Source organism: Sturnira hondurensis, unplaced genomic scaffold, assembly GCF_014824575.4.
Source record: "Sturnira hondurensis isolate 20B ecotype Veracruz unplaced genomic scaffold, ASM1482457v3 Scaffold0013537, whole genome shotgun sequence".
NCBI lineage: Eukaryota > Metazoa > Chordata > Mammalia > Chiroptera > Phyllostomidae > Sturnira > Sturnira hondurensis.
The window spans coordinates 480,683-492,762 of record NW_028086168.1 but is presented as its reverse complement, the minus strand read 5'-3'; the positions used below and the strand labels follow the sequence as shown (position 1 = coordinate 492,762).

Genomic DNA, 12,080 nt, shown 5'->3' with positions numbered 1-12,080 from the left:
TCAAGGCCACAGCTATCTCTAGCCTCACCTTGTCTTCTTCTTCCCTCTAGCTTTCATTCTCAGTCTAAAAAATACCATTCTGCTTTCTAATTCAAAGCATTTTTTGGTCTTAGGGGATTTTTTTTGGTGTATTCAGCTACCTTCTCTTGAAGTTAGAGATTCTGCTGGCACCACAGACTTTAATAATATACCATGGTTAATGACCAGGCAATAATTCCAGAGAGCACAGACTCTGTCTCCCTCATTGATGCATTCCTGGTAAGTAGTACAGTATCTGGCACGTGACAGGCTCTCAGCAGGAGGACTGAGAATTGAATAGAGCGGAGTTTGCAGAGGTGAACTGGAGTCAAGTCAGATCACAAAGCTCTGACTCATCCATAGGGAAAAGGTACTAACTAATGACTGGAGATGTGAACAATAGCATACATAAATCAAGCCCACTTAACTAAGAAGCAAACTTTCTATAGTAGAGAAAATACTCTATAGCATTACTGTATTTTCTCTACTATAGAGAAAACTCCAAATGATTAAGAAAAGCCTTGAGTCTGCGGCAGTGGAAAATACAAGATACCCTAACCATACATGGATTACTGTGGTGTCAAACTCATTTTCACTGAGGGCCACGTCAGCTTCACGGTTGTGTTCAAAGGGCCAAATGTCATTTTAGGACTGTATAGATGTAACTACTCTTTAACAGCTAAGGGAGAGCTCGGCACTGCCAACGGGTAGAAACAGGTGGAGGGCCGGATTGGGCCCAAGGGCCTGTGGGTGCGCCTGTGCTCTACACTCCCCTACATCCTACCCAGAACTTCACAGGCTGCATTTCCTAGTTCTGTTCCTATCAATACTGCTTCAAGTTGAATATACAGCATGTAGAGTTTTGCTGAAATTCCCAAATACAAATAATCTACACCGTAATCCCATGAATGGTTGGGATATCTTGAATTTTCCACTGACACAGACTCAAGGCTTATTTTAATCATTTAAAATACTTAAAGCATTTTAATGAGTTAACAGCATTTTAAGTACTATATTAACCATATGCTTCTGTGGGTATATAAATCTGAAGGTATGCTTTTTTATTCTTCACTATTCACATTTAGGCTTAGAAGTGTCAGAAATTCTAAATTTAAAAAGTTTTTTTCTATCTTTGCATAGAATCCTAGAGCAACATTCTTAAGCTTTCACATAATTAAAAAAATCAATGAGATACTTTATGGGAAACAAGTAGCAAAAAAACACTGAATGTAGTTGGTCAATAAATGTTTGTTTCTATCCTTCCTCACCTCACAGTTCATACCCCTACTCACCACCCACCCCTCAACCAACCTAACAGCTGGACGATACCCACACCCCCAAAGGATCCCCCATCCCTATCAACTAACAGATAAAAAATAAATGTATCACAAGAAACTCTAAATGTCGTTTTCCCCAAAAAAATATTGTTCCACAACACTATAAACTAAGTTCTCGCAGAATTAAATATATTTCCAGGCCAAATAAGAACCCAACACCATGAAACATGGTTTCTATGGGAACATGCATTTTGAGTTCTGAAAATCCAACTTGCAAGAAAAAATCTTTTGGAAAGTGTGTTTTTTTTTAAATTGGAATGCTATATTCTGCAAAACACGTGGTTAAAACAAAACTTTTGTGAATCACCCTGGCTGGTGTGTCTCAGTCAGTTGGAGTGTCGTTCTGTATACTGAAAAGTTGTGGGTTCAATTCCCAGTCAGGGCACATACCTAGGTTGTGAGTTCGATCCCTGGTTGGGGCGTGTAAGGGAAGCAACCAATTGATGTCTCTCTCTCACATCGATGTCTCTCTCTCTCTCCCCCTTTCTCTCTCTCTAAAAATCAATAAATATGTATTTTAAAAAACTTGTGAATCAAATCATATCTTTATGTATTTAACTTGTTTTGATGCTAATGATCTAATTCCTAATATAGTTCTCTATTGTCCAATTAAATTTTTATGTCTCTCTAGTTTCCTTATATAAAATTTCAGAATTCACTTGCAGGCCAAAAACAAAATCCCTTATATTAATAAAACAATATAAACATGCTCTAAATAGATCTTTCAAACTAGAATACTGTATAATTCCTAGCAGCTGTGTGTATCACAAACAATTACTAAAAACCAATAAATGCAGTTGTTGGTCATACTAATTGTACATACATAATATACCATACTATTTGAAACTACATTCATCTAGATGTCATGCTAGGTTGAATTAATTAATTTATACTCACACAAGGACATGTTTATTGATTTTAGAGGGGAAAAGAAGGAGGGAGAGAGGGAGAGAAAAATACATGTGAGAGAGAAAACACTGATCAGTTTGCCTGTCATATGCGCCCCGACCGGAGACCAAACAATTTATGTGAAGGCCTAAACCAGCCAAAATTGATCTATAATGATAAAAATCAGATCAGTGGTTACCTGGAATAGGGAGTGTGCAGATGCCAAATGAAAAGGTGGCATATTATCTTCTGGAGTGACAGAAATATTCTATAATGACAAAAGTCATCTGACTATAAACTTTTACATGGGTGTTTTCTCTTTTTTTGGTAAATTATATCAGAGTAACATTAACTTCAAGAAGTCAAAATAGCAGCTAGTGGGACATGCAAGGGAGGGGCAGTGTGGGTGAGGCACTATGGAAACTTCTAGAATAATAAGATATTCTATTTCATGTCCAGGTGATACAAAGGATAGTAACTTTACTATATTTCTTTAAAGTCTACTTCAGTTTTCATATGCTGCACATACATAAAAAAACTCTCAGAAATGATTCATACACAGAAACACTGGAAGACAAGACAGAATGATGGAGAAGTGGCTGATGAACAAGCTGTCCCCACCTCCCACCCCTGCCCAATACCTGAGTGCAAACTTCCACAAGAGTCAGTTGGACCCAAAGAGAAAAGTACATGCAAGTATTAAAATTTAAATACCGCAATAACCTTTAGTTCTTTACAAACAGAACCCTCTTTATAACATGTGTTTCTACAGCTAACTCATGTAAATACTTCAGAAGTACATTAGGTACTGAAGTATGGAACTGTCCTTTAAAATCAGCAGTGGAACACAATACCCACTATCATCACTTCTAATCAACATTTATTAGTGGTCTTACCTACTACAACAAGAAAAAAATATAATTACAGGCATAAAAATTGTAAGTAAATGAATAAAACCATCATAACTTATACATATAACCCTTTGCATACAAAGTCCAAAATTATCACTGGAAAAGTATTAAAACAGAAGAGCTTAGCAAGGTGGCTGGACATTAGGTTAATGTACAAAAGTCATCTGCATTTGTATACAACAGTAACAAATAACAAATATTCTAAATTACCACATATAATTGTTATCAGAAATTATCAACTACCTAGAAAAAATAATGTATAAGAACTATACAGTTAGCCCTGGCTGGTGTGGTTCAGTGGATGGAGCATCCGCCTGTGAACCAAAGAGCTGCCAGTTCTATTCCCAGTCAAGGTATATGCCTGGTTTGCAGGCCAGGTTGCCAGTAAGGGGCACAAAAGAGGCAACCACACATTGATGTTTCTCTCCCTCTCTTTCTCCTTCCCTTCCTTTCCCTCTAAAAATAAATAAATAAAGTCTTAGGAAAAAAAATTATACAGTTAAAATTATAAACTGAGTAAGAGATATGAAAGAAGACAATAAAAAAGTATAACCCTAAATATAAAAGTGTACCCTTTTTGTGGAGAGATTCAGTATCAGAATGGTGTTACTAATGCCAAATTAGCCTATGGATTCAAGGGAATTAATAAATAACTCAAGCAAGGGTTTCTTAGAGAAAGCAGTATGATTACTGTAAAATTTCTAAGGAAGAATGAAATGCCACAACCCATTGGAAGGAAAGAAGCAAACTTATTTCACTAGTACTCAAGATTATTACGAAGCTAGAGCAATGAAGACAGGATGGTGTTCACGAAGTGAATGACGGAACAAAATAGCCCAGGGGGAAAAAGCGTTTTACATAATGTTTTCATGTATGACAGAGATGGCATGTCAGTTCAGTTGGAGAGAGCATTTAACTTTTCAACAGGGTAAGATTAATAACAAAAAATCATATATACATATATTAAACAATAAATCAGATCCCTATCTAATATCACATACAAAAATTAAAAGCAGATGAAATAAGGCTGAAATGTTGCAAATACAACTTTAAAAACTCTTAATAGAAAAGACAGATGAATATCTTTTCGATATCAAGGTAGAAAAAAGTTCCTAATTTTAAAGAACTAAAATTAAAAGCATACTTTCAGAAATTCATTGAGATGCAATAAAAAGGAAATTGAAGGGAGAATGAACACAGGACTAAAAATGAATACAATCTCTTACGAAAACAGAGAGATGGGATGAGGGGCTATATGGTCACACATAAGTTACTTTCTAAGTTCTAGCTTTTAAGTAGTGGGTTTATGTATGCTTATTATTGAAAATTAATAAGTAATTTCATAAATAAAAACATTTGCATATACAGCTGATCATGAACCAATATTGGTGATTAATTTCATTCTGTGCACTTCAGAACCAAGTAACATGTACATTATTTACACAAACCATCCAAAACTATGTGACCGCCTAGGAGGTAGTAAACATAACACTGGCATTACAGAAACAATGATCTAGACAATCAAACTAAAAAGTTATCTTAATGCATAGGACAAAAAGAGAGAGAAAGAATGATAAAGTTTGTAGTGAGAGATAAATGATATCTAATATTCAAATAATGTAGTTAGAGGAGTAAAAAGGAGAGTAGAAGCAATAATTTTAAAATATCTTTTTACTGAAAAGAACACTAAAATCTTCAGATCAAAAAACCTAGTCAGGACCGTTAAAAAGACACCCACACAAAATTTAAAAAGTAACATCAGCCCTGGTTGGTGCAGCTCAATGGACTTAGTGCTGGCCAGTGGACCATAGGGTTGCCAGTTCGATTCCCAGTCAGGTCACACGCTTGGGTTACGGGCCAGGTTCCCCAGTAGGGGGCATGAGAGAGGCAACCACACACTGATGTTTCCCTCCCTCCCTCCCTTCCTCTCTAAATATAAATATATAAAATCTTTTTTTAAAAAAGTAACATCAAACTATTATACTATACAAAAGACGAAGTTAAAAGTAAATATCTAATTTTTAAAAAACTAACTTCTAACATGTCTGTAACATGATTAATATTTTTGATATAGGGTATACCTTGAGAAATTTAAAAGGGTATCACTTAGAATTACAATTCCACAGTACCCCAATAAAACCAGTAATGCTGTAAATAAAAAGTATGCTAAAAAGTCGTATCTTATCGGTGACCAAAGGAAGAACTCATTTTACTTTTCAACACTCAGAAAAATATGTGCTTGGATATATTTGTTTAAAATTAAAAGAGCAGAAACGAGAAAGATTTCTAAATCAGTACAGGATATGGAGGCAAAGGCTGGGAAGGTGAAACAACAAAAGCTTGATCACTCCCCCGAAACTGAATGGGAGAAGCATGACTAGTGTATGGAAACTCAGATGACAATAAAACATCAAATGTACCAGTTATCACCATATATGTGAATGATGAAATCCTACTGAAGACCAGCAAATATACATAAGTTTGGATTAGATCCACTAGAAATACAAAGAGAATTTGATGAAATTACATTAAAAGATATCAACATCTCTGAATTTAAGAAATAAAGAATGAGACATTAAATATTCAAATTATACTGTAAGGGTTCATTTAATATACACAGAATTCTGTAACTTTCAAAGAATACACACCCTTTTCATGTGCTCGTTAAAACCTCAGGTACTTAGTCATAAGAACATCCTAATAGATTTCTAAAACTATTGCAAATCATATTCTCTAAACAATGCATCAAAACTAAAAATCAACAATTTTTAAAATGCAACAACCTAGAAAGTAAAAAAAAAAAAATTTAAATAAGGTGAAAATCAAAATAAAATCAGATGAAAATCCACAGCCCCAAATGCTTTTCATTAAACATGATTGAAGACTCACTAAAGGTGAATTGAAGTATAAAAAGAGCAACTACTAGATGGACTAGAAAGGTGGAATCATTAAAGACAAAAGAAAAAAATTTTAAGTTAGAAGACAAACAAAAGTTATATACAAAACGGCTGGATTTTGAAAGCCCAAGAAAGCAGATCAACATCTAGCAAACAAACATTACCGAGAAAACAAAACAACATAAACAAGAATAAGAAAGGGATCTATCTACCTATATGGAGATTTAAAAGGAAATATCAGACTAATATATATGAGAATCTAAATGAAATAAAATTTGAATCTATAAAACATTCTTAAACTCAACCTAGAAGAAGTAGAAACCTGTAAGATAATAAAAATTTGTACAGCTTACCTAAAACTTATAAACAAAATGGTCATCTTGATATAGTAATATTCATCAAACCTTCAAAGTAACAAGTACTTATGCTGAATGACAAAAATTTATTTAATACCACCAATTTTGAATGGCTTAACCTAATCCTATAGTAAACAATTCCAAAAGCACAGAAAAACAAAAAGAGCATCCTAGTGATTTTATGACCTAACCTTACCTTGGAAGCCCATATGTACAAAAGCAAACCATGCAACCAATCTCATTGAAGAATACTGATACCAAACTCTAGATCAAAATTTTGTACAGTGAATTCAAAGGTATCACGACTAAAGGAGTTTTTATTATCAGAAAGCCATTCAGCACCATGGTAAAGAATAGGTGTTCCTGAGCCTCACAACCTTGAGTTTAAACCCCACTCTGGACACACGAACAATGAAATGTTGCTCTAGTTCTTCTCTTATATCATTTCCTCAGCCACAACATGTAAGGGAAAATAAATACAGTGCTCATCTAATAAGTTGGTTGGGAAGATTAAATAAAAAAACAAAGTTTAAAAATCTCTTAGCATAATTCCTTATATAGTATATAGTAAATGTTTCATGTTATGTATTACAACATTCTTATTGAATATCATCACATCAGTTGTTGCAAAAAAAAAAAGACATTTGATAGAGTCAACATCCTAAATCTGATTCCAAAACATTTAAAAAACTTGGAACTACAAGGAAATTTCCATGTCATAATGAAACAATACATTACAGAAACTAACACCAATTCTAGTAGTATTCTGTAATCTTAGATAAAGCAATAAAATAGTGAGTGAAAAAGGTGTGAATACTGAAAAGATGTCAGAATAATTATTTGCAAATAATAAGTAATGTAAATATAGAATATTAAGAAAGTCAATCAAATATTTATTAGAACTGATGAAAATTCATAAAGCAAGCTAGATACAAGTTTAGTATATGAATCGAAGTTAGGTAAGAAAGGAAGGAAATAAGAAAATAAACAGCTGGATCCTCAGCTCTCTGCCCAAACCAAGTCTTATACTAATAACAAGATAAGAAAGTATTTAGTGCTAAAGAATATTCATTGTATGTAATGTTTACATTGATTTATTTGATTTGTATTGATTCATATGATTTATATTGATTTTCTGTCCAGAAAAAAATCCAATCACTGTTAATATAACAAGGGCAGTTTGCACAACTTCAATGTAACCTGGCAGCCAAGGCCAGTGGACTGGAATGTGTGTATGTGAACAATGATGACTTCAATATACTAGTCAGTGGGGGCAGTAGACTATGGTGAGTGAGCATGTGTATTGTGTGGCCATTCCATTCAAAATGCAATGAATCTGTATTAAATTTTGTGTTAAGCTTGAACATTCCTGTGTGGAAACTATTCGGATGATTCAGAAGGCCGCAAAGAAGACAACTGATGATGGGCAGCTTCATCCCAACGCATGTGCTCACACATCACCTCTCTCGCAGTTTTTTGGTGAAAGGATCAAATCACCCAGGTGATTCAGCCCCGATTCAGCCCGGATTTGGCACCCTGCAACTTCTGGCTTTTCCCAAAACTAAAGTCACCTTCAAAAGGGAAGAGATTTCATACTGTTGGCGAGATTCAGGAAAATACAACATACAGCTGATGGCAACTGGGAGAATTGTGTGAGGTCCCAGTGTGCCTACTTTGAGGGAGACTGTGGCATCATTGTCCTGTACAATGTTTCTTGTATTTTCTTTAATAAATGCCTCTTTTTCATATTGCATGACTGGACAGACCTTGTATAATGTTAACTGTCCCTTGAAATGCTGTATTGTATTTCTATAACTTTAGATGATACCTAAAATTAGAAAATACTACATTAATTTATCTATGAAACTTCCCCTGAATCCAGTTTGTACTGTTTCTTAAAATGTGTTTTAACACTTAACTTGATTAATCTGTGACATTCTTCTCACCTAACTCCCATAGTAATTAATTGAATGTTGATCCATAAAATTCCTTCTTCCTCTATCCTCTAGTTTTTAATCCCGCCTATCTTAAATAAATGCATGCTTATATCCACTGAACATTCAGATCTTAAAAAGTTGCTCATGTCTAATCATACTAACTTTGAGGCTTTAAATGATGATTCAGAGGCATTCCATGATTTATTTGCCCTCGGTCATCGTAAGGTGATTTGGATCCTCCCCGCCTCCTACTGTGTTTTCATTGCACTGCCTCAATTCCAACAGTTGTCCTGTTGGAACTTCCAACAGTAAGTTTCTCAGTAATGTTAAATCTTGAGATTCAGAGGGAACTAAAATAAGTACTGCAGTTGCATCCCTGTTAGAAAACATTCACTCATTATTTCATCATCAAATATTTACTGAAACCTACCACATGCAAGGAACTGTTCTAAGCCCTATGGTGAAACAAAACAGCGAAAATACCTGCCCTTGCAAACTTTACATTTTACTCAACTCATAAGTATGAATTTAAAGTAAATAGTACCCAGCTCACTTCACTCTATAAATTAATTAGTTTCCTGGGAGGAGGCCTTCTATTGCTGCCCTAAAGAATCCTCACCTGGGACCTGAATCTATGTATCAAATTTCTGAGATCTAAGGATCCTACACTTAGAAAAATAACAAGCATAAAGGCTGAAGATACATGTTCAAGAGCAAATGGCAGGATTTAACTATATCTGAACAGCCTTCAACTCCACCTCACCTGTATCTGCTAAACCTCAGACAAGCAGCTCTCTGCAACTGTATTACCTCTTTTAACTCAGTCATAGCCAAACTTCAGCACTGAAGCAAAGAACACATCTGAGGAACAGACAGCCCCTTGAGTTATATTATATTGTGACAAGCTACCCTGTAGGTAAATGAAAGACCTCTGAAAGTTTGGGGTTGTGCTGCTTTAAAAAAATGATTATCACTACTCATAATATCCTCTGGAAGGAAAAAAAAAAGAATCTTGAAAATATAGGGAACTGTTCCAACCACCAAAATATAGCTATTTACATAAAACTACTGTTATACAAGCACATACACACACAATTTTCTGAGAGCAGAAAAGAGGCTGAAATTTTGGTTATGCACTATGCATGTGACAACTCTCATTTTACTAGTAATTCATAAAATTTTGAAGTGAACACAAAGAGTTTCGCTTGTTTCTTCTAAAGTATGAAGTTCACTTCCTAGTTACTAGCTTAACTAAGGAAGTGAACTTCATGCTTTAGAAGAAACAGAAGCGAAACTCTTTGTGTTCACTTCAAAATTTTATGAATTACTAGTAAAATGAGAGTTGTCTAGTTACCAGCTTGGTGAGTTTAAATCTATCAATTTACCCATAAAAATATTTTTAAAAATAGCACTATAAATAACACAATAGCACTAAAAATAGCACAATATAAATAACAAAATAATAGTATATTAATAAAGTAAATAAATACATTAAGTGTTTCTTTTAAAAAGTACAAATACCATGATGAAAGTACAAAAATAATATTGCTCAAAAAATTCCCCAATATGAATGAAATAATCTGACATACACTAAAAATAGCATCATAATGGTAATACTTTAAATTAACTATTACTCTTTTTATGTAAGGAGGGGGTTAATTAAACTAGAAAATTGGACTTAATGGCCAAGATCACTTTCGGGAATTTAATTCTTAATCCTATAAATTTATGTATAAAGGTCTGAACCAGGCAGATCTGTATTATCTGCGTCTATGCTAAAGGAGTACTTTAATCAAAATCAATTCAACTCAAACTTTTTGCCATTGTTCAAATTTAAGAGGTGTAAAAAGTATTTGGTGCATTTTCCATTTTGAAATAGGCTATAATGTTCAATGCTGAAAAGAACTACAAACAAAAAAGATACCAAATTTATTAAATATAATTTAGTATACAGAACCACAAAATCCTGTTCTAAGTACTAACACTTTATCATGTATTAACTAAAACACCAAAGATAAAACTTAAACTTAAGATACTCTAAAACAGAATAGATGGAGTTAGGAGATAAACTGTTCTAAATTCCCATTATTAAATCTAGAATTATTTCACTGTAAATGAACACCAGTCTGCAATAACCTTCTAAATTTATCAGTAACAGTTATCTCTAACACACAAGAGTTACAAGAGAACTATCCCAAAGGGCCTAAAATAATGCACACTGCCTTTGCTGTTCAAAATTTCTGAGCATCTTCAATTACCTCAAGTACTATCATAAAACTCTAAAAATAATCTCAAATCAAAAACTTAACGGGCTGTGAACATACACATTGACTATTTTAGGACAGCCGGCCTTATTCTATAACCAAGCACAGGTATGCCAAAACTACAACAGGGTGGGGCATGCATGTTCACCCAGATAAGCCGCACGCGACTCTGCTCACAGTAACGCGTCGATCTCCCCAATTCCAACACTACAGCAATGTTTTCATCGTACCCAAAATGCTTCTCACACTAATGACCGCCCCCCAAAAAAGTCATAGCCAACTACTCTTCAGGATAGATACCTAGTTTAAGCCACGATAGTGCACTTGAGATTCTGAAAACAAAATCTAGAATGAAAAGAGCGTCTCTCACTACTGACTATATAACATCTGAAGCTTCACAGATTCTTGTAAGTGACCATTAGAATGTGTAACTGAGGCCAGAGTAAAGGGTGAAAGATGGAACAAGGTCAAACTTAGGGGACAAAAGATTCCTGGAGTAAATATGGACAGGAAGGTTTCCTTTCTTAAGGGGCATTTCCTGTATTAAGAAACGGAAAGAGGAAAGGGAAATAACCAAATCCCTGTACATATAGAGTCCACCTGGTAAACGTACCTGCCCCGCCCGCCAGGCAAGCGATTCAGTTCCGGAGACCCTTTTGCAAATAGCAGGCCTGGAATGGTCCTACCTTCGAAATATAAACTGTGCTCAGAAGGGATGACAACTGGTTATTCTTTTTCTTCTTCTTCTTCTTTTTTTTTTTTTTTGAGGACAAGTTTAAGAAGCCAGATAGAGGAGTGTAGAAATGTGAGGGTCGCTCTCAATAAATACCAGCCACTGTTTGTTACCCCAAAAAACTGGCAAGAAGGAAGTGGATTGAAACCCGCTAACTACACCCTGCTTCCAAAAACAGCTCAGCACTGGGAGCGACACCCCCGAAGGCGACGGGCAGGGTCAGTAGGTGACGGAGGAAGGAGCCCGGGGCAACCGAGGCCCGAGCGGCGGCGGGGGGAGGCCGGGCAGCTCCCGGCCCAGGAGGGTGCGAACCGCACGTCGGAAGGAGGAGCGGCGCTGGACCACGCCGGCTCGCAGACTCGCCTCACCTTCTGTGCCGCGCTCTGCTGCAGCACATTCTGCTCCACGGTCATGGCCCCCGCGGCGCCGGCAGCGACACAAGCAGCTGCGTCCGGCTCCTCGCGCCTCCGCGGGCCCTGGCTGCCGCGCTCCGCCGAGCTCCAAGGAGCAGCGGGGACGGCGGGGGAGGACAGCGCCCCCGCCAGCCAGGCGCGAAGGTGATGGCGGCTGGCGTGCGCGGGCACCTCGGGCTGGCGGGGAGGCGCGGACAGCGAAGACCAAGGCTGCGACTTCACGATTCTTTACGGCGCACCCGAAGCGGTGCTGGTCCGCTGCTGCCAGGTCCCCGAGCAGGCAGCGGACTTGGAAACGCAGGAGGGCGCGAGCTAGCTGGGCCGCG

The 12,080-nt window shown here is 36.5% G+C and overlaps 1 protein-coding gene across 7 annotated transcripts in view; it reads right to left on the bottom strand.

Annotated features, from left to right (window-relative positions):
- USP25 (ubiquitin specific peptidase 25) overlaps positions 1 to 11,793 on the bottom strand; it is a 124,935-nt gene extending 113,142 nt beyond the window's left edge. For all 7 annotated transcript variants that reach the window (XM_037061791.1, XM_037061794.1, XM_037061796.1 and 4 more), the window contains exon 1: positions 11,710 to 11,793. In XM_037061791.1, coding sequence (XP_036917686.1) covers positions 11,710 to 11,754 — 45 coding nt within the window. In that variant the 5' untranslated portion in view covers positions 11,755 to 11,793. The remainder of the gene's footprint in view (positions 1 to 11,709) is intronic.
- Positions 11,794 to 12,080: the final 287 nt, after the last annotated feature.